General features: G+C 35.1%; 1 protein-coding gene across 2 annotated transcripts in view; it reads right to left on the bottom strand.

The window, feature by feature from the left end:
- The window catches only part of GPSM2 (G protein signaling modulator 2), a 31,339-nt gene that overhangs the window by 2,382 nt on the left and 5,324 nt on the right, over nt 1-23,633 (bottom strand). For both annotated transcript variants that reach the window (XM_039329590.1, XM_039329591.1), the window contains exons 2-14: nt 21,927-22,213; nt 16,943-17,164; nt 15,778-15,913; nt 14,799-14,941; nt 14,188-14,311; nt 12,991-13,106; nt 9,761-9,916; nt 6,606-6,714; nt 6,225-6,354; nt 3,669-3,739; nt 2,447-2,620; nt 1,741-1,894; nt 1,390-1,607 (exon numbers count right to left, since the gene is read on the bottom strand). In XM_039329590.1, the coding sequence (XP_039185524.1) occupies nt 1,390-1,607; nt 1,741-1,894; nt 2,447-2,620; nt 3,669-3,739; nt 6,225-6,354; nt 6,606-6,714; nt 9,761-9,916; nt 12,991-13,106; nt 14,188-14,311; nt 14,799-14,941; nt 15,778-15,913; nt 16,943-17,164; nt 21,927-21,961 (1,788 nt within the window). In that variant the 5' untranslated portion in view covers nt 21,962-22,213. The remainder of the gene's footprint in view (nt 1-1,389; nt 1,608-1,740; nt 1,895-2,446; nt 2,621-3,668; nt 3,740-6,224; nt 6,355-6,605; nt 6,715-9,760; nt 9,917-12,990; nt 13,107-14,187; nt 14,312-14,798; nt 14,942-15,777; nt 15,914-16,942; nt 17,165-21,926; nt 22,214-23,633) is intronic.

The raw sequence follows: 23,633 nt of genomic DNA on the forward strand, positions 1-23,633 counted from the left end.
ATATCCTCTATGAACATCAAATGCTTTAAAGTGCCTATCCTTTATCCGGGCAAAATACATTAATAGAAAAGAAGAAAGTATCAAAGGCTGAGGAAACCCTAAATATTAGGGAAATACAAAATAATTCTGAAAACAAGACTTTTTAAAATTTTATGATAAAACTACATAAATCTTTGCAAGCGACTGAGCACACAAATGGGGATTTTGCATGCATCCATAGTGAGCACTTCAATTTAAAACTCATCTATGTGCTGAAACATACATCTGTTTTCTCTTGATAAATATAGGCTTTTGTAATAATAAAAGAACAGGATATCCGCAGGCAGATTAAAAAAAAAAACACAATAATGACTATACTCAATCTGTCAAAACACTGATCTGTGCTTAATTTAGATTTAAAATTCACCTTTAAAAACAGTTCACTAGAAAAACAACATTGTTTAGTAGAAACAATAATCACTTAAACGTGATTTTGAAGAATTGCTTTGGACCTTGCATGGAGACATATAGCATATATATACTACTCATTAAATCAGCCTGACTTTTTTCAGGTTTCTATATGGTTCACTATGAATAAATAGTATTTTACCATCATTGTTTTTACACAAATACCCCCCCTCCCCCGCATATATACTTTCTATGCAGAAATAGTTTTAAAGTTTACAACAGAAACTCAATTTCATCACTCACTATGATGCACATTCATTTTGCTGCACTACGTTTATGGCTGTGCTGTGCATCAAAATGTGCAGCATTGCAAATGCAGCTCTTATTTGCAATCCATTACAACCATGTAATAAGTCACAATAACGCTGCAATCGTGCATCTAATGCATTTCTTCAATAGCACAGTCCTGTTATTTTTAACATGCCTGTATCAAATATGTTGGCATATTACCATTTAAAATGGTTAATGGAGAAATACAAAGGGTAAAATGGTTAATGGAGAAATACAAAGGGTAATAACCATCTAACATCGTTCAGCAATTATATTAACACTCTAGAAGAGGTACAGATTTCTGACGTGTTTATTAATATATTACAAGGCAGGAATACTATTTAGAGCCCCATTACGATTTAAGATAACATCTAGGCTGAGAAGTTGGTTTTAATAAAAGCAGGAACTGGAAAATCCAATATACTCTTCTATTTTTGATCTGCTGTCAAGGGGTTGAACTTGCCATTATGAGATAAAACTACTTAATTAGCATTAAAAAGATTTTATATAAAATTATCATGTCTTTTTTTTTAATACTCCTAAATTTACTGAATGATTCAACTGATAAAATATACCACCAAGAGGTTCTATTAAACAACCACCAGTACTTGTTTTAGAATGTCTTTTTAAGAATGTATGCCACACAGAATATCCAATCAACCAATAACTCACCTGGCATTTTATTAATATATCAAAGAAGTCATCATCTGGTTCGTTGTTCTTGCTGGCCATTAGGTGACCAAGGACTGACTGGCTATTATGCTGATTAAGACGAAGTCCAGGTAAATTGCTGGCACTGGCTCGCTGATCATCTAATCGCCTACTCTGAGAATTAGCAAGCATATCTAAAAATTCATCTGTATGTGGAGAGACCATTGAAGCAGAAAAGGCTGCAAAAAAAATAAAAATAAAAAAAACTTTATACACAGAAAGCAGCAAGAGGTGCAGCAGTATACTGGTTAAAGTGATATCTAATTTCATTTAAAGAGGTGGCAATGTTATATAGGCTTTAGAATTAATTACATTTTTGCATAATTCTGGATGGGGTGGCAGAAGCAGCCACTGTCAGTCTGTTCCTGTCCTGGAAACAATATCGCTGATCATCCATACGGTTGCTCTGAAATCGGCTCAACAAGTCAAAAAATCCTTCATCTCCAGGGACTTCTAAGCTGCTTTTCTTAAAAATAATGAAGTACAAAAATAAATACAAATAATACCAACCATTTATGAAACAGCAGAGAATTTTAATTCAACCTACATAAATCAGATTAAGTATTATTATGGGAAAGAAGTGAAAAGGTCCAGTGAAGAAACACTAAAAATATTGGGGCTATAAAGTAAGTTTGGTATAATGCTATTTCAAGATAAAAGAGCATTTCAACTTAATTTCTCACTTGTAGATACAACTATCATTTATTCATGCACATCAACAAAACTCTACTATTTTCACTTCACTTCTAAATGTTTATTCATATATACATATTATTTCATTGATTTCTAACTTGTAGTCTTACAATTAGTCTGAGATAATCTAAACGTTCATTATATGCTCTGAATCAGTTACAATTGGAATAGCATGTAAGCCTAGTAAATAAATAAGTATACATGAGAGTTTTCATTTTCAAAAATTAGGCAAAGCGATAAAAATAGGCATATTTCTAAAAATGTTATATATATATATATCAAATAAAATACTGAAGTTTTAAAATGTTTATTTCTCCACAAATACCTTCTGTGAATTTAATCGATGGTCAATAGAGTTACTAGCATCCTGAAGAACTTTAGAAGAAGTAATGTTTTTGTATTTTTTCCCTTTTAAACGGTTTACAAAGTACAGTTTTGCTGAAGGTTTGGGAACCAATGGTTTCTGTTTAGCTAGAATTTCACTGTTCCAATCCTGAACCTAGGAAACAAGTAACAATATATACTAAAACACATATCCAGAAAACTGTTTTTCAATATATGAAATGCAAAAATGCATGTTTGTAAAACTAGTGCTTTAACCAACAATACAAATCAAATTTGACCGTAATTGTAGAAAAAAACCCTTAACAGTAAATCCTATGTTTCCAAGGTCCAAAACGTGAAACTGGCAATCAAGCTAGGGGTCACATCAATGTACACAGATTGTACACTGATACAATGGCCTTGTTTGTCCCAATTCTTTATATAGTTAAGGTAATCCTTAAAATATTTGGCCTGTGAAACTTGGAAAGCTAAAGGTTTTCTGCAGGTCTCCTCTCCTTCTTGCTCTCTTTTAACATGCCTTTGGGATCTGAACAGTAGAATTCACAGAGGGAGGGGGGGTATGAAATGTCAAGGATTGGGTCAGAGGTGACTCCTTGATCTCTTTAACCTCTTCCCACAAATGCTACATACGAACAAATGTTACTAAGGGCCCCAGAACATTTGTCAGATGACAAAAGGTCTGAAAATCCAGCCAACCTGATGTCCAGCCAGCTCTCCATTCCAAACTAAAAATGAAGGAAAAGAGAAACTATTGTTGGATAAGCTTGGAGATAAATAAGAGCAATATAGGGGTTGCAGGAGAAAAAAAAAAAAGAGGGGGGGGGGAATTTTGGAATCCATTAGAAGGTTAACTCTAGATCAGAGTACCTAATTTGCTGATTTCCGATATTATCATTTTGACTGATGGCTCATTGCTGTAACTTAAATGAATCTATAAGAAATATATCTTTATTATAGGAAGAACTACTGGTTAGACACTGACCAAGTTAGTTGTACTAAAATTTTCAAATTTACAAGATTTTTGCACAATTTAATCGAGGAACAAAAAAAATCCATAAGGAATAAGGCTTTTATGGTAGAAATATGTATACTTTCTGTCATACCTATACTATTACAAAATCAATGCATTCTTATCTGTGAATCTGGACCCAATGTTATGAAATATTTTTTTACAAAGCCACTTCCACTTAAAGGACACCAACCTTCTCAGGTGTTAGTTTCATAAGTTCCAATTTTTCCATACTATGGCGACGTCCTAACCTCTGTTTAGTGCCTAGAATTACAAAAATTAAGTAATTAAATTACTTTGAAAAAACATACAAGGAACAACTTAATGGAGTTATTAACTTATAATACTTACTGAAGATGGACCACCCCACTGAGACTAGTAACAGCAACTCATTTGATTGCAAAAGTACTGAACATCATGCTGATATAACTATTAATTTGAGGTAAATTTTTAATTTTTCTTTACAATATTAAAAAAAGCATTTAAAATGTTTCAGTGGAGGTAAAGGAAACCATTTAAAAGCCCAAATGCTGAAAGACATGACTCCCTGTCCACTTAACCTGAATAGTGAACTAGATATCTTAATGCGGGCATGTAATCTTCAACAATTGCTGGAGAAGGGATAACTTGTTCTACCTCTAACATTTTGTCTCTGCTTTTTTTTTTTTTTTTGCAACAGAGTTTAGTAGCTGCAAGCTGTCTTTAAAATAACATATACATTGCCTTGTATACTTTTGGGTGTTCCTCATCAAACATTTAGGTTAGACTTAGAATCCAATCCAGGACACATCTACACATCATTTCCTTAGCACTGATAGTGGCCCGTATTTATTGTTGAACAATGTGTCTACAAATGAGCATGGCTGCAGCCATTTTCCTTCTCATTCTAGGTTTCCACATAGAACGGAGGGAGAGGGGTTGCCCAGGTGCTTCGTTAGTCAAAATAATCTTTTGTCCAGAGGGAAGCAAGGTCATCGACTGCTCCCAAGACTAGGGACTGGGCGTTGCATAAAAAGCCCACCAAATAATCATATTAGGGGATATAGTTGCTTGCATAATTTTATGGGTGGGACATTTAACTTTGTATTGGGAAATTGTTACTTGTGTATCCAGACTTGGTTTCACTCTTGACCATGCTGATACTTTGCAACTAATAAACATGTTCTTTGAGGAATTTGCAAACCTTGGAGTTCTGCTTTATTTGTCTCTGTCTGTTGGAACCATGACACAATGTGGTTCTTATAATATTTCATTTTTCAATCTTTTTTGTAAGAAATTTATACAAGGAGATTATAGCTTCATTAGCTACAAAGCGACAAAGATTAAACATCTTTGGACAAATATAATTTTTGCACAAATTAAAATAGGAACAAACAGAAACTATATACAATATTTCTATGATAGAAACTTCTATACTAGAACTTCTATACTTTCCTCCATATCTATGGTAGGTTTTATAGGATCAATGCATTATTTTCTCTTCCTTATATTTAGCAGAAGTATCCAGCAGAGTTCACTTATTGTATTGTCTTTTAACTCGGGAGATTAATTCAGAAATGGTACTTTACTTTTATCAAGATTCTGGAACACTTTCTAGAACTCAAAAGAAAGGGAAATTCTTATTATACATTCCTTCCCTCTATGTCACCACCAAGAGATTCCATCCATTGCCCTTTCTCCTAATAAACAAAATGTGTATAATCTCACCTTGGCAATTATTTTAAGAATACCCTTTAGAAGACACTTTAGAATAAAGTATAATTTATTCAAAATATTATTTCAACTAAACCTAGTTCCTAAATACATATCTGTAAAACCATTTGTATAAATCATTTCTACATTATTACTTGAGATACTGAAGTGACTTGTAGGAATAGACAAGTTATGTATTTGTTATTAGAAAATAAATCAAAACCAGAGTAGCCATTCCAGATGAAAGCAACTTGTGTGGAGATCAACCAAGTGATAGGAACAAAGGATTTTATACAAAAACACATGTACACACATATACTCTTTTTATACCATCATTTCTTATAACTCTACAAAATGTAATAAAAACTCTAAGTGATATACAATAAAAATATGAATAATGAAAAGCAATCAATTACATATAAATTATGTTCATATGGAATTATAACCCAGGATTTGGAAAATCAAGACTTATTGTTAATTAGCTATACACTCATATAGCAACCTACTCATTCTCAATTGATTGCACTTCTGTCAGCATCCTCAATAGGTGGTTTCCTTAGCACTGGTAATGGCAGTACAGACCATACATTCTTCCATAGGTAATAGAAAACTTGGCTGATTTCTCAAAGGGATGAATTTTGGGAACACAGAAAAAGTATGAAATAAGAGGTCATAAATAAGAACAATTGTCATGAGTCTATTTCCTAAGTGCCTGGCAGCACTTACATATATCTACGCCTACATTATGATTTTTACTGAGCCCAAAAAGTTTATTCTCATTTGAGAGGTAAGTGTAATCCCGTAATGCAGGCATGTGCAAAATAGGACTATTAAGGCCAGGTGTCTGTAGGAAGATGTCCCAATGAATAATGCAGAAGAGTTAATGGCACAGCTAATATGATGTGCACAGGAAGCAAGGTTCTCACTAAACTTTAAAAGCTCTACAATGTTTTGTATGTAGTTCTTTGCAGGTGTGTGTCACATTTTATCATAGAGAACACAATAAAGAACTGAAGCATAATAAAGAAGAATACTAAAATATATTGGGCATATTTACCATTCAAGTTATAATCTGGAATCTGATTTTCAGTCATCACTGAGTTGTTTGTGCTGAAACTAAGACCAAGTACCATTTGAAGATCTGAGAGATTAAGTTTAGCTGTTAGTTCTCCAGTCTTATCTCCAACCTGCAATCAAAGGTATTACATACTTTCTGTAAATGATTTTATTTTTTTAAAACAATGTGAATCATACTCATCAATCTGAAACAATCCTAGAGTGGCTTACAAAATATAAAACCAAAATAATCCCTACTCTCAAGACTTCAGTCTGTTTTTCCTTAATTTTATTTACTCAATTTATTTCAGTTACATACAGTACATATACTGTTTTATTTGAAAAATGCACACAACAAAGAATTAAGAATATGTGCACATACCTCTCTTGAAATATCTAAATGCTTTTCTGCATAATGCATAGCTTGATCATGGTTCCCCAAAGCTGTGCATGCATTCCCTAAACTCCAGCATGCTCTTCCTTCACCAATTCTGGAACACAGTTCAATAATATACACATCAAATATTCCAGTTAAAAATAAAAGAGAACTTTTAAATACATTTAAACAAATAAATTATTTCAAATAGATACCGTCTGTACAATTAAAGGACCCTTGAAGACCTTATGCATAGTCTCCAAACTCATTCTAAGAATTTGTTGTTTTGTTTAATCTTTAACAGGAGAAAAACAAATACAATATGTAAGGTACATTAATTTTATCACATTAACTATAACTTACTTTAATTACATTTATCAAAATCAGATTTTGAGTTGTTTTGCCTATATCAATATATCAGTCTTAAAATGTTTTTAAAAATTATAGCAATATTTCAATTAACAAATTGCTGTGCAATTATAAAGCTTAGATATTGAAAGCACACTAATCTCTGAGATAATGCTAATAAATACAGAATATTTATTCATTATTGGAATATTTTTAGAAATTAAACATTACATAACTTATTATCTTCCTTAGTTCAAAAATGCTTCATTTTCTGCTGAAAAAAGCTTTCCAAAAAATTTATAATGGAAAAATTTTAAATGATCACTTCCATATTAATGCCAAAAAAGTTGCACAGTTGAGCCCATATAAGAATAACACTTGATTTAACAGAGTCCTTAACTTTATGAATATCTACATCTCAAATGATTGATAGATTCATGGACTTGGCTAAAGTTGCTCATTCAGATTGATGTATCGTATTTCCCCCAAAATAAGACCTAACCTGAAAATAAGCCCGAGCTTGATTTTGGGGGATGGGCCTAATATAAGCCCTACCCCCTAAATAAGCCAGGGGAGTGGGCATGGCCAGCACAAATGGCAGCGAGTGCATGGGGGCCGACAGTGTCTGGCAGCAGCCACAGCCCACCGGCCCCTTGGAGCAGCGCAGGTAAGTCCAGCACGGAGGCGGGGAGGGAGGCAAGCAATCCGGACGTGTTGCACACTTTTCGGAGAAATGACAGAGACTGAAAACTTTGTCTGCTTGAAAATGAGGAAGATGAAAACGGAGGGATTCGCTCCATTTCCAACCGGCTCATTTTTAAGCAGTCGAAGCTTCCATTCTGTCATTTCTATGTCTGGGTGAAAAGTGTTTGGGAACCCCATAGGCACTCAAACACTTCTCGCCCAGAGGGAGACTGGAACCTTTGTCTACTTCAAAATGGGGCCGTTGGAAACGGAGGGATTTGCTCCGTTTCCAACGGCCCCATTTTTAGGCAGATGAAGCTTCCAGTCTTTGTCAACATAAACATCAGAATCCCTCCCCCTGGGATGGAGCACTCAGCCGCTACCTTTGCTTCCCCCTCAGAACTGTAAGGTAGCACCTGACTCCTTTAAGCCAGCAGCGAAGGTGTAGCTTGGGAAGCAGCGATGGACTGTAGCCCAGGAGCAGCAGCAAAGCAACAGCAGAATCTCCGAGGATGGCCTCGCCAGCTGCATTCTACCAGTATTTACTGGTAACCGTAAGGGACCAGACCTTCACCGCTGGCTTGGCTTGCGCAGGATTGTCATGCATATCGGCTGGCTTGGGAGGCAGTGTTGGGGGGGCAAGGCGCAAGAGCAAAAGCGGAATCTTCCTGAGATGGCTGAAAGGCATGAAAGTGGCCAGAGGCAGCCCCATGCCTGCCTCACACAGCCAGCATTACAGATGGAGCACTTGGCAGGGCCCAAAGAGCACGGGACTGCCCCTGGCCCCCCCCACCACCACCAGCCAGATGCCCCAAGCATTTCTTTGCTTACCTGATTTCCAGACCCATCACGTTTCTCCATCGCGTTCCTCTGATGCTACGTGCAGGGAAATAAAAGAAGTTTGTGGGACTAAAAAAAAAAAAAGTTCAATCAATCAATGCCAACGTCTGATGGGGAAAAAAAGATCTTGCGAAGGTGGAATTGATTGATTGAATTTTTTTTTTGTCCTATAAACTTTTGTTTCCCTGCACGTGGCGGTGGAGGAACATAACGGAGAAATCCAACAGAGAAACATAAAGGAGATGGAAATCAGGTAAGCAAAGAAATGCTTGGGGAAAGTGAGCGCATCTGGGCAATGGTGGGGAAGCTCTCCAGCTCCGCGGCAGCAGAGAAATGCAACAGGGCTAGAAAGCAAATGCCAGGCAAACACCCTAAGGGTGCCAGGCACTAAAACGGGCCTACTGTTCTCCTGCAGCTGCCCAGGCCCGCTGGAGGGAAGACCAGCATCTACTGGCACTTACAGTAAATGCAGCAGCATTTCGGCTCTGGCAGGGAAGGGATAGCTGGCATGGGCACTGATGGCAGGATGCCCGTTCGCTTCAGCACCCTCCCTTCCCAATACTCCAGTGCTCCACATGCCGCTTTGGCCCCGGGCTGCCGCGTCCTCACTCACCTCTCGTGCGGGCCATGCCAGGAAGGCAGCCACCCAGAATCCCTGGGGCAAAAGCCCCCTGCTCCAGCAAGGGGGCATCGGCTTGGCTGCCACCACCTTAGGGCCCTTTCGGGGCTGCTCGGGCTGGCCTGACACGGGAAGGGCACACATGCCCCCCCACCGGCTTGAACTCTGTCATACAGTACCTTTACCATAGTTGGTTTGCTACCACGCTCTGAGGTTGCCCCATTGCCACAATGCGTCTCAACTCCATGTGCAGGCCACGCCCCACCCCCACGCACTCACTGCCTGCTGGTAAGACATTCCCCCAAAATATGTCCTAGTGCTTATTTCGGAGCCCAAAAGAAAGTAAGATTGGGTCTTATTTTCAGGGAAACACGATAAAAATATAAAATGAGCCATACTGAACTAGTTTAAACACCTATTTAGTCACCCAGTTTTTCCACTTTGCAGCCAGATGCCAATAGAAAACCCCAGATCTTTGATTTGTGCTCCAAGGAAATAACGTAGGAGCAAATTCCTCCAATAACAGACAGAATATCTTTATTATTGCAATTAATAGTACAATCCTCTATTATACCATTTAGCACGGGGATCCTGTCTATATAAATAAGGCAATATTCTTATAGGGAACAAAAACTGTATTACTACATAGCAATGAATTTAAAACTCTTACCTATCATTTAGTTCTTCAGCAATTGCTAAGTGTTTCAGATGATAATCTATGGCCTTCTCATAATCCTGAAGTAAGGTATAGGTATTTCCAAGACTATAACATGCCTGTGCTTCCACAGCCCTATCTTTAAGCTGCCTTGCAAGCTGTAATGTCTTCCTAAAGGACAAAGAGATACAACATATACAATTCAAACCATCATCAATGTATCAGAATACAGTAATGTACAGTAATGTGATTTACTGGATCTATTATATAATTAAATGCAATATATACCATTGCTCTTTAAATAATCTGGGAAAATATTTTAAAAATTAAACGTCCTTTTAAAATTGGTATATATTATAGCATATATTAATGAAAATGTTTTGTTGCCATTTACCTATTTGTCAACCAGTTAATATGATAAATAAAAATCAATGGAATATGTGGAAGTGACAGATAATCAGCATGTCAGGAAACCTAGTCAATCATTAAAAATCTGACAATTTCTCAAATTGTTTTTGAAATTTACCAACATGAGGATGTTGCAGTACTGCTTTATAGACAATATTACATACTCTTATCGTGTCATCAAGCTGGTGTTGACTTTCAGTGACCACCTAGATTCGTGGTGGCGAACCTATAGCACGTGTGCCACAGGTGGCACACAGAGCCCTCTCTGTGGGCATGTGAGCTGTTGCCCCAGGCCTTCAGCTGGGTTTTATAAAACCTTTTCGCTTTAGGCCTCCGCCGATGTGTACACACAAAAAAAAAGGTTGAATCAATCAATCAATTTCAACTTCTCGCAGGAAAAAAAAGATCTCGCAAAGTTGGAATTGATTGAACTTTTTAGTCCCACCCAGTCTGCCATTACCACCGTGGCCACGCCCCCCCAATGGGCCATGCTCACCCGGCACCCAACAATACATAAGTGGGTTTTGGGTTGCAGTTTGGGCACTCGGTCTCTAAAAGGTTCGCTATCACTGACCTAGATGGACCGTTTCTTGGATGATATATTCCCAAGCTTTGGCCCTTAAGGGGAAAGCAAATTCAGACTTGCAAGATTCTGTCATTGTAAGTGTTACAATAAAAGTAGTTCTGATTCATATGTACTGTTCTCTTACCTTCTTGGACTGACACTACCAACTACCAAGCACAATTTAAAGTGCTAATTTTTATTTATAAAGCCGTTGATAAGCTTTGTACTGGGTTACCTGAAGAATCACATCTCTCTACTGGAATTGATCCATTCACTTCAATCATGCCAGAAGAAACAGCTGGCTATCTCTCTTTTTCAAGAGGTGTGTGGGGGAGGGGAATTTTCTTCCTAAACTTGAGCTTTTTTTTTGGAAGTATTTGGGGCGCCAACACCAGATCATCTTGGATTTATTTATTTTTGAATGTTGACTTTGTATTTTTTATTTATTATTCCTACAGTTTTTTAAGTTGTAAGCCACTACGAATCTGCACAGCACTGCAGTGGAATATAACTACAACAAATAATTAACCATTTGCTTCCATAGGCTACCATATGGAAAACCACTGCCTGCAGAATTCTGACTTGTATAGATCTAGACAAGACATGGCATCTGAGTTCTCTTTACCAAGGCCTTCATTGCTACCTCCCAAGTGCTAGTCTGTATTTCTAAACTGATGCTTCTTTTAGTATTCATAGTTGTTCCTAAAAGGCAAAAGCTATTCATCACTTCAGTATCTTCAGTATTAATTCTAAGGCTGGTTTTCTATCTTTTGTTACTACCTTGATCTTCTTGCAATAATTTTAGTTCTAGTTTTCACTATGGTGCTATACTTTCATTACTACATCTTGCATATTATTTGCATTTTCAGCTTTCATCAGCACAGCACAAGTTATTGATATTTCTTTCGCTAATTTTAAAACCACACATTCCTCCAATCCAGCTTCTCTTAATATATATGCAACGTATGGGTGCATAAGGAAAGAGCATATAGTCTTGTCTCATTTTTTTGCTTACCCAAAGCCAATCTGTTTCGCCACATTCCATCTGGGTTGGGTTTTCTATTCTGTATATAGCTTTGAATTAACATAGTGAGGTTTTGGATTCCCATTTTCTAAAGACAGCTTGAACAACCAGTATTTCCCTTTCCAAATAGTCTCTATCTACACTGAATGATCACAAAAAGATACTTAATGTGTTATAATTTCCTAACCTTATACATTAAATCAAGTTACATTGCTCTTAAGGGATTTAAATGAAATACTACAGAGTAATCAGATCCAATTAAAAAGTAACGGTACTTTTGCAGAATTACCAGGGAAAATATTTTGCAGATAACTACCACCCAAAGTTCTCAGGGAGTTTATCTACCCAGATGAGGTTTTTTTAAAATTTCCAATCAGCTAAAGAAGCCTTGTTCCAAATGCCATTAGACCTGGATTCAAGATTGGGCTCCATGAAAATGAGAGCTTTCTCCATTAGCCATTTTAGAAATATGTATCTTGATACAGACTACATACTTGCTTTTGCTGGTTTTCTCCAAACAGGTTATGATTGTTGTTTTATGTATCTAAGGCAGTTGAAGTGTATGTGCAGCTGTTTTTTTTTTTAAATGGAACTGTTTTATAGGTTTTATTAGGTTTAATAGGCTTTATTATAAACCACTTGTAAATCCTTCTAAATATATGACTAACCACTGAAAAACAAATTTAAACATCCTGCCTTAGGCTCTAGGATAGAATTTACATCATATTTTATTTTCTGTAAAAGCTATTATTCTATTGTATGAATCAAATAGCGGGCATTTAATGCCATTTTGTACATGTTTTTGAAGCAGTGAGACCTACTGAATTCAGTGAATCAATATAGCCAAATTGTGCAATTCTGTCCTTGGGAAGAAGCTCAGATAAGATAGTTCAAGTATACTGTATGTTCATAGCTCAAACACAGGAAATGCTTAACTATTCAAATAGATATTTTACCAGCTTTAAGTATTTTATATCTATAACATATCAGGTTTTATAGAATTATGACTGGATAAAGTTGCATTTATTTTCTTATATGACAAATTTAAGCAATAATGTTTTATGAAAATAAAATGATGAAAACAAATACAGCCAAGAACAGCAGAAGACAACAAATCAGTATTATTTTGAAATAGCTAAAGCTAATGAAATTATGCATATTTCAGAATGAAAACTAAAAGATCTGATTTTAAGACCTCAGTAAATCAGAGTAAATGTATTAAGAAAACAGTATAAAACAAAGACTAACTTATAGTATTCAGCAGCAGTTTCAAATTCCCCCAGGAAAATATAGGCATTTCCAAGATTACTGTAGGCTCTTCTTTCTGCAGCTCTATCACCAAATTCTTTTGCAATCAAAAGGCGCTGGAAAAGAATTAGCCTGTTCATTATTGTAACAGTGATCAGAATAGGAATCCTTATTCTCAGTGTTATTTCCAGAACAAGTAACAAAATGAATACTAAGATTCACTCTTTTTCTCTATCTAAAACATGTTTTACCAGAACATTTTGTATTACAGGGAGTCCTCAAATTACGACTATAAAGGAGCCTGCCCATCGCGGTTGTAAGTCATGACGGTTGTAAAATAAGGTCAGGCATTTGACTGACTTGATTTTAGGACGTTTTTTGCAGCAGTTCTTAAGCAACACTGCACGTCTTAAGCAAACCAGTTGTTTGGTATGGGCGCAGTAAATGCTGGTTTACAGCAAAAGCGTCATAAAATGCAGTCATGAGACATGGTAAACAAATGTAAATGAGTCCTGGTTGCCAAGTGCCATAAATTCAGTCATGTGACTGCAAGGGGAGAGGATAACCACTGGAACTTCAAATCCGGGTCCTAAGTAGTCCCCTAGTAGTTGTATTGCAACTTTAAACAATCACTAAGCAGCCAGTTGTAAGTCAAGGACTACTATATACAAAAAAATAATTTTAAAGTTCTCTGTCTCCAAAAGCGTGCTGGAAAGTAACAGCGTTGCGTGTTTCATTGTATGCTCTGTGATGCAACGTGATGTCATGCCGGCCACTTGACTCTGGAAACGTCTTCAGAAAACAATGGCTCTTTGGCTTAAGAAAAGGAGATGAGCACTACCCCTAAAATCAGTCATGACTAGCAGGGTAAAACCCACGGGAACACCTTTACCTATCTTCACAGTAATATCTGTTTGTTTTTCCGCCCAGTAATGCACTTTAAAATATTACATGCATAATAAATCTATATCAGATAATCTCTTGTTTACTATTTTAAAAAGGACGTACTTTAGCTTTCTTTTATAAATGTCATAGATATTTCTATATATCCATCTTTCTGTATGTATTTCGTAAGAGAAACCAAGGAAACAATAGAATATGCTTTACTAACATTATCCTAATGCAGTAAATGTACCTTTTAAACAAATAATATAAACTACAATGAACCAAAACACACCAACATGCACTCTCTTATACCTGTTCATGGGCAGTAACAGCACTTCGGAAGTTGCCCAGAAGATAATGTGTATTTCCCAAATTTCCATAGGCACGTCCTTGGGCAGCTCTATCCCCCAATTCTGTTACAATTGTTAAGTTTTCCCTATTGAATATTCAAAGTTTTAAAAAACAAATTACTAGGTTTATAATGGAAGAAACGTACAAGTAGCAATTATGAAAAATAATTGTTCTGTTAATTTAAAAGAAAACACTTTATGTAGATTGAGTTAATGTTCAGTATATATTACTATTTGCCATCCTCTCAAGGTGATACCCTTAAATCGCTTGTGATTTCACATGCTGTAAATTATAGTAACAATATTGATGGCTGCTGTCCAATAGTTCTTATTTTTCCTTCTTAGACATTCATCTTATTTCAGTCACTACTGCAGAAGAAATATGGTTGGAATTTTAAATTACACACAAGTTTCTCTGAATTTTATATCTCTTCTAATTTTTATGCACTGACATTATAAAATTGAAACTGGCTTTAAAAGAATTAAAATAACACATTTTAATGTATTATAAAAGGGACGATTAAAAACTGTATCCACCTTGAAAGACTAATCCACTACTAAAGCTTTTCTTACTGATAATAATCTGCAGCTTTCCGCAATGCAGTTTTAACATCATCTGGAAATTCCCCTGGATCATGGGTACCTGCACAAGCAACACTTTTACCCTTGGAGTGATACACGTTTCCAAGATTATACAAAGCTCTTGCTTCTCCAACCTATAAATACAAATAAAATATTTTCTTAAAAGTTCTTATGCTATATAGCTACTCACTTAATTGAACAATAAATAAATAAATCTCTCATTTCCTATTGTGAGAAATACAGGTGGTCTCTGACTTACAATCGTTCATTTAGTGATGAAGTTACAACAACACTGAAAAAAGTGACTGATGGCCAGTTTTCACACTTACAACCGCTATAAGCATCCCTATGGTCAAGTGATCAAAATTCAGATGCCTAACAACTGGTTCATATTTATGAAGGCTGCAGGGTCGCCGTGGTCATGTAAACACGTTTTAAGATCTTCTGACAAACTAAGGCAATGGGGAAGTCAGATTCACTTAACAACTGTGTTACTAACTTAAAAACTCCAGCGATTCATTTCACTACTGTGGCAAGAAAGGTTGTAAAATGGGGCAAAACTCACTTAACAACTCTCTTGCTTAGAATGGAAATATTGAGCTCAATTGGGATTGTAAATCAAGGACTACTTGTAGGGGTTTTCACTATTATATATTACCCCCACACCATCTCCTGTTCAGATCTTACATATTTATGAGTATCATATTAAATCACAGAACAATATTTTTTTTCCAAAGGCTGTTCATTTGCCAAATTTACTTTTTGATCTTCCACAGGAAGAAAGAGAGCAAGAATATCTTCCTTTTTTTTTTTTTAGTTTGAGTCAGGGAGAGAACACCTAAAGATACCGTGGGAATCAACTAAGCTTGAAAAAGTTTATCAAAACAGTATTATTCTATTGCTGATATCAGGTTCAAAGAATACACACTGTGCTTTTTCTTTCAATATTGACTGTAGTAATTTTTCTTACCTTATCACCTAGATCTCTCGAAATATCAAGGTGTCTCTGACAGCAAACAATTGCTTCTTCAAAATTCCCAAGGACCTTTAAGGTATTTCCCAAGTTGCCACTAGCTTTAGCTTCTCCTAGCTGATCCCCAATTGTTCTGAAAATTGAACATTTACTGTAGTCATTCCTTCTGCTTTTCTGTTAAAAAGTCAGCTCAATTTTGAGTGGAAGAAACATTTTTATTAAACTTGCTGACAAATTACTTAAACATCTTTATCCCTAGCCTTAAGGATCCTAAACCATTGTAATCATTATTTTTTCTAGTTCATTTTTTCTCAGACACGGATCTTTAAATCTACCAGTACTCCCAACTAATGTCTAATCATTAGAAAAGATGAGAAGGGTAAAATAACATCCTGTCCTATGTATTGGGGAAAGATTATATTCCATATACAAATATGAGTGCCAATGAATGTGTTTGGACATATTTAATGTTTGGATAAACTGTTCTTCACAGTTATAACATTACATTGTAAATATATTCTATATTCCAGATAAAATATATCTGGAGTGTATTTTAGAAGTCAGTTGATCAGATACTCAATTATATAGTATAAAATATATTTTAAAAGTATTGTGAGGATTTAATTTCTGTATGTCATTTCTTGTGAATATAATGTGATGCCTAAGACAAATTACACATCATTCCCTTGAAGAATAAAACTTTGCTATATATTATTCTGAGCGGTTCTTCAGAATAAATTTCACTTACATGGCTAAGATAATCTACTTTATTCAACAGCTCAGTCATATGAGATGAAACAATTTTGGGCAATATTTAATTGAACAAACGTTTAATCAAAGTGATAATATCTAGATAGTTTTAAAGTACAAATAACTTTATAGCTGTTAGAAAAAATATGAGGCTGTTATCATGGAGAAAGGTAAAATGAGTGTTAAGGTTGGCTTGGAGAAAAAGTTACATATTCCTGAGAAGGAAGGGTTAAGAAAGAAATTCAAAATAATCCCACCTTTACTATGTTTAATGTGAATAGGAAAAGGCTTTCAAGAGTTTGTCATCCCACTTTACTACAATAAAGAGCATTACTGATATCCATGCTGTGATTGTTTCTTTAACTGGCCTATCCTGAAAAACTAACATCAAGATACCAAAATCTGCATTTACCTTGCAAGAGTTAAATCATGATGATGATATTCCAAAGCTTTTGCATATTCATGCAAATAGAAATAGGCATTGCCCAACTGGCTATAAATAGCACTAAGTGTTTTTAAGTCTTCTGTTCCAACCTGAACTGCAGCTTCAAAGAAAGATACCCCAGCTCTACAATCCCCTGCTTTACATAACCGCTCCCCTTCCAAGGCAAGTTCCAGGCATGATGCTTCCATTCTATAAATATGAAACATAAGAAAATTTGTGTTTTAAAATAATGATATTTCTTCTAGTAGTTATTGAAGCAGAATAGAAATATTAATTTATTTCAAATACTTACTTGAATTTCAAGTACTTATTGAAGCATTTATGTTTGCATCACAAGTTTAAAAAATATTCTTATTAGTCCCGGTTAGAGAACGAGGAAGACCGTCAAGTATTGGCAGTGGTTAGTAACTAATGAGAGGGCAAGTATGCTGATGGACTACTGTATGTAGTATTGAGTTATCAACAGCGGCACAGGAAGTCCTCAAGTTATGACCACTTGTTCAGCAACCAAAGTTAATGACAGTGCTGAATGAATGGTATTTATGACCAATCCTTGAACATCTGTGCTTCACAGTAACATGATCATGATTTCTTTTGTTCCCTAGAGCTTCTCACAAGCAGGACATTTTCTCAGACACGGATCTTCAAATCTACCAGAAAGGGTAGGGAATCTGGCAAGAAATTGCTCTTGGTCCTGCTTTTTTGCCCACCCACACTCCATAGCACCTACCCACTGCATCTCACATTCCCATAGCACCCACCCATTCTTTGGAGCACCTGCTAGGAATGGCCCTTTGCACACCCACTGGCATGGGACTCTTGCCTCTTCCCACTTAGCAACATTTGCAGTCCTGGGGCTACAACAGCAACCAGGACTGCTGGGATTGCTGTCACTCAGTAAATCCAGTAGTCACATGACATCACAGTTTATGACCGCATTGCTAAGCAACAGAAATTTCAATCCCAATGGCCACTGTAACCAAGGACTACCTGTAATGATGGCATTTAAGGGGCTTTCTTGGTTCCTATTTTCCTGGTCTCCATCCTCCTCCTTGCCTTTGAACAGAATTAAAAATATGGGAGGAATGGTAGTACATAAGCAACTTTTGGAGCCAGACTGCACCCTGCGCAGGATCTAGCCATTAGAGCACCCCTCCAACTATTTTTCTATTTGTATAATAATAATAATAAAAATGTCAGCATCTGGCTTACTGTGCAACCAATTGTATCTTTTTTTTAAAAGAACACTGAACAATTGCCACATTGTATGATGTAGCATGTAATTTATCTTGAGCATATTCTGAGTAAGATAATCATTGCTCCCTACTAATTGTATTTTCCTAATGCCCAATGAACTGTTATAAAAATGATCTTTCATATCAACTATTTAATATGAAAACAAAAACTATAACTGTTACTGTTTTTCAATCCTTAATTAACTTTTATTTTTTTAACCACCATGAAACAGATCAAATAGTGTATGAAGCTAATATTTCTATTTTAGTTAATACAAAGAATTTGTTAAATTAAAGGTGATATAAATATATGCATAAAACTATCACAATAGTTTAAAAAAAAGCTACATTTTGGAAAAGCTGTAACACAGTCATACATAACTGGATGAGAAATTAGGGCATATATGATATACATATAAACTATTTTTAAATGCTAACTTGTAGAAAGAAAATCAGTAACTACTTTATTCAGAATAAAAGGTTTACTTCTTCAGTATTTTGATAAACATTTTTGATAAAATCACAATTAGAGATCATATATAAAATGAAATTACTGAATACTGTACCTCTTAGCTTTCGACATTCTGCAGCTTAAGCACATCGATATGACAGACATTCTTAGCTTGTGCAGTAAAAGCAAAATTTATATTTCGCCCATGAAATGTCCCAGTTGGCCTATCTACAGCATACCTATAGCATTTCTCAGAAACAGCCAACAGGTGTTTTCTTCCATTTTATTAAAATGATATAACAAAATTGACTACAGCACTGTTATAATTGCCACAGCAAAAGATTGAACTCTCTCTTATTGGGCAATGTTAACTAATCCTCTCGTCTCCTGAGAGGTTCTCTCCGGGCACCTTATGTTAAACGTCACATCCAATTAAAATTAAATGTATTACATCCCACACCTAAAAGATACAATCCTATTAATGAAACAATAAATTGCATAATCCCCTCATACCAGTAATTCATTTTTGGCTTCTGTATATATGTACTGTATGCGTGTATGTTTGTGTGTGATTACATACATACATATACACACGCACACATACACAAATGCTTTTAAAAACATTTAATTTAAAAAGTTATAGAAATGTCAAGGTCTACACTTATTGTATAAGATGCAGCTATGTAATATAGTAGCAAAGAAGGGAAATTGTAATTTTCACTAATTAATTTCCAAATCACTTAGTTCATAGTTCCTAATTTTATGGAGGACTCAGGCAAAGTGCAATAAGTTTGAAACAGAAAATGAAAACTTTCCCAAGCACGGAAACTAAGAAAGAACTTTTTAAAGTTTTGCCTTGAGAAAAGGAGGAGGAGCAGGTGCATTACCTTAAAAAATGTCACACAGAAGGCCAATCTGTCCCCTATCATTTCTGATTTCAGGACAAGAAATAACCCATTTATGCTAAAGAAAAACAGAATTCTTTGAATGTTAGGAAAGAAGTCGAATCATTATAACAATTTGATGGTATAGCCAATTTTCACCCTTTGCTGAATGCATTTAAGTAGATTTGGATAAACATGTGGAACCCATATATTAATTGGAATTACTGCACAAAACAAGAGTTTGCACTTTATCTAAATGGCCTCCTTTGGACTTATGTATCTATTGAAAACAGCTTCCTACTCTGTGTTCTCCAGACTATATGAACAATTATTATTTAACCAAATACCGTACTCAATAAATAACATTCAATATTATTTATTACTCAATATTGAGTAATATTGAATATTATTAAGTAATGTAGGTTAAAGCTATGTGTTTTGGGTTTGAAGGTACAAATATAGTACAGGTCTGCACTTCTTCAGCACATTGTCTTTTCTTGGGACTGCATAGCTGCCTTATACAACTGCAGCAGCACCCTTCAAAAAGAGTTTTACTACAGTCTGTATGTTGGCATTCTCCCAAAAGTGTTCAGTCTTTGAATATAAATTTAAATCTGAAGCCCTGGACAGGTGTATATTGTACTTTTTAAAAAAAAAGTCCATTTGTTTGCATAAACCAAGACCAGCAACAATTTATCACACTGCAGCCTTTTTTTGGATTCTAGGTATATTGATATTATGGATGCAGTATAAATATTTGCATAAGACTGTTGCTTATGTTTGGTTTTACATCTAAACAATCAACCCATTGTACTCAGATCCTTGCATATCATTTCCTGTATTTATGTTCAGATGTCATTCAACAATTTATCCTGCTTTAAAAAAAAATCTCTCAATATTTTAATTCTTCTCAAGCTTTAGTCCATTTTATTTGGAAATACTGTAATTTTTATTACTTTAGAGTACAACAAGCTAGTGTCATTCAATAATCATTTTAAACCACATTGTTTTGACTAACAAAATCAAGCTAGTTGTATTACTGAGCCACTGCCCTTTATTATAGTGAACATGTACAGCAAGTTCAAGTGTGAGACAAGATATATATTCCTACATTAATTTTATATATATGGCAATAATATTTTCCATCTTCCTATCTGGGAAGATGTATGTGCTCCTAATGAAACAAGAAATAAAAAAATATTCTCTTTTATGAACAGAGTTCACAAAAGAAATTGGAATCTCCTTGTACCTTCTACTTGATCACAACATTTGGTTAAACCCAAAAATGATCTAGGTGCCATAAGTATTTCTCTCAGATTGCTATCTTTGATCTGTTTAAAAAATAAAGTCTTTTGCATTTTTTGGCATTGCTGTGGAAAAGCTAGTCGAATCTCCTTAAATATAAACTGCACTTTCCTTCAATCGTGACAGCCCAGGAGACTCTCCCCAGCACTGCATGCAATACTATGCCTGCTACAAACCATCTTTTTGCTTCTGGATAAAAACACTGCACATATTTTTAAGCACCAACACTGTTGATTTAGAAGACAATAAACATAATAAAAACATACAGAAACAAAGGACATACGAATAATAAATTAATAGACATGATTCATATAGTGACTAACAGCATAAAAGGTGAAAATTCCAGTGTTTTTGAATTGAACTAACATTAGCTTCAGCCCAGAAAATATGGAAGTAGAGGCTGGAACAAGTAAATCAAATCCATATGAGGAAACTCAATATTGCAGATTTATCTTAGTAACTTTGGCAAAAGTCTACAAGTTTTTAGAAAAATAGGTCCATACGATGATAGTGCTTACAAGTGTAAGGTTCATTTTATTCTAGATCAGGGGTGTCAAACTGCCGGCCCACAGGCTGGACACACCATGAGCAAACCACGCCCACTCCATTGCCAGCAATCGGGAAAAAGCTCTGATACTTTGCGCAATGTCACATAACATCACGACTTTGACATGTCTGTTCTAGATGAACAAATAGGAATGGGCAATGAAAAGAGCCTTACCTACAAATGGTTACCTTTCACATTAATTTAATCTTAAAACAATGTACCAGATAAACCTGTTAAACACCATTTCTTATTTACGTAGTTCCATAGCTTGGCTCAGCACAGGTAAAAATAAGGAAGCTTCAAATAAAATTTGAAACATTAAAGAAAAAGAGTATTGTTAAGAGGTTACAAGTACCTGGAAGAGGTCAATCATGGATGAACTCTAATTTGCCAATTAAAATGCATATAATGGGATAATAGTGGTATTAAACATACATATATTGACCCTCTGAAGTATTTTAAAAAATTAAACATTCAGATGCAAGCCTTAAGTTAATTTTTCAATGTATTAATTAGTATATATGCTTACCTGTAACGAACATGAAATGAATTCTCTTCACACATGTTTAACAAAACATCTTCTGTCAATTCACATTCTGTATAAATTTATTATTAACTAGACGGCATGTAGGAAAATCACCAGGGAATGAAAAAAATATTCTCATAACAATGTCCCAATATGTTATCAAGACTTGGAGTTAATAAAATTCTTGTTGCAGTATTGATGCTTGATCAGAAGAGGAGATTCTTATCAGATATCTTATACATTCAGAAGTCGTATTACAATTTGTATCTGTCGCTCAATCAGTTGTATTTCTGCAAAGAGAGTATAAAATGCTGTTTCTAATTTCATTTGTACGAGTATCAAATTAATTTTTTAAAAAAATAAGATGACAATGCTTGGTGAAGATACAACAAATGAAATTCTTGTATAAAGAAAGCTTAGAGAGCATGCCTAAACACTATTTTATGGATTAGTAAAGTAATAATTTAGAGAGATTGGTCACAGAACTATGTTCTCTTTTGTTCTAGGCAAACTACATTAAAAACTTTATTGGGAAAAAGTTGTAGCAAAACTGGGTTTTTTAATTTTACATATTTAGTTTTCAATTTTATACTAATGAACTGCTGCTAGGAAACTACAATTAGTAGAAAAATATCAGAATGAGGACTGGATGTCACACTCTTTCACATATTTCCACTAGAAATGTACACAAAATAGAAAATACACTTTGTTTCAACCCAGAAACAAATACAGCAATTTCTGGAAATTCCACTGAACTTTACAAAAACAAAACCTGGAATGTTTTTGGTTTTCTATCTTTTGGCCAAAACAAAAGCTACAGAGATCTTGGGTATGATTTCACTGATCAAGGCTAGTACAAATCAAACTGTCTGTCATCTGTCATTTTTCCACAGGGTCTGTTCATTTGTTACTCAGTAGAAAAAGAAGTTCCCAGTAGAATATTTCTCTCCAAAAGAAGGGACGATGTAGCTCTCCAACATCCCAATAATACAAGAGTTTACACTGCTTCTGCTATGATTACTAGAAATATACTCCAAAAAGTATCCACTGGCTTTTTACCACTTCTGTTTGGAAATATGTTTTCAACCATCTCTGAAATAAACAATAAAACAACTGTGCTTTATTTTATATCTAAAACAAACAGGAATGTTTTGGTTCAGGTACAAACTACAAGCAAGCACCTATTCTGTACAGGACAGTCTACGTAAACAAATATTTCATTGAAAAAAAATGAAGCTTGGCAATGTGACCAATAAACACTATTCCTTCCTCAACTGAAATTCTATCCAAACAATCCTGAATGCCAAACCTTCAAACTATTATTAATCATGCTATTGTCTAAACCAGAACATAGTAAAACACAGTATCATTAGTAGACTGAAACACCTCAGAACAGTACCAATATTTTTTATCAAATCCTAGATTTTCAGTTCCCAGGTCCTAATCAGAAGGCATAGCCATCCATATACAGAGGGCAATAGCTCATACTGTATATGATTACATCATCATGCAAATGATATGAGTTATGCATTTATATCAGATATCGTGATTATATAAGCATATTTTTGTGGTACCATCATTTTGACATCATTGTGGCATATAACATGTCTATGCCAGAAGAGTATCATGGCCAATGGTATGAAAATTACTGATTACAGGTAGTTCTCGACTTACAGCCATTCATTTAGTGACCATTCAAAGTTAGAAAAG

Source organism: Crotalus tigris, unplaced genomic scaffold (assembly GCF_016545835.1).
Source record: "Crotalus tigris isolate CLP2741 ecotype Arizona unplaced genomic scaffold, ASM1654583v1 scf7180000024401.5802323, whole genome shotgun sequence".
Lineage (NCBI taxonomy): Eukaryota > Metazoa > Chordata > Lepidosauria > Squamata > Viperidae > Crotalus > Crotalus tigris.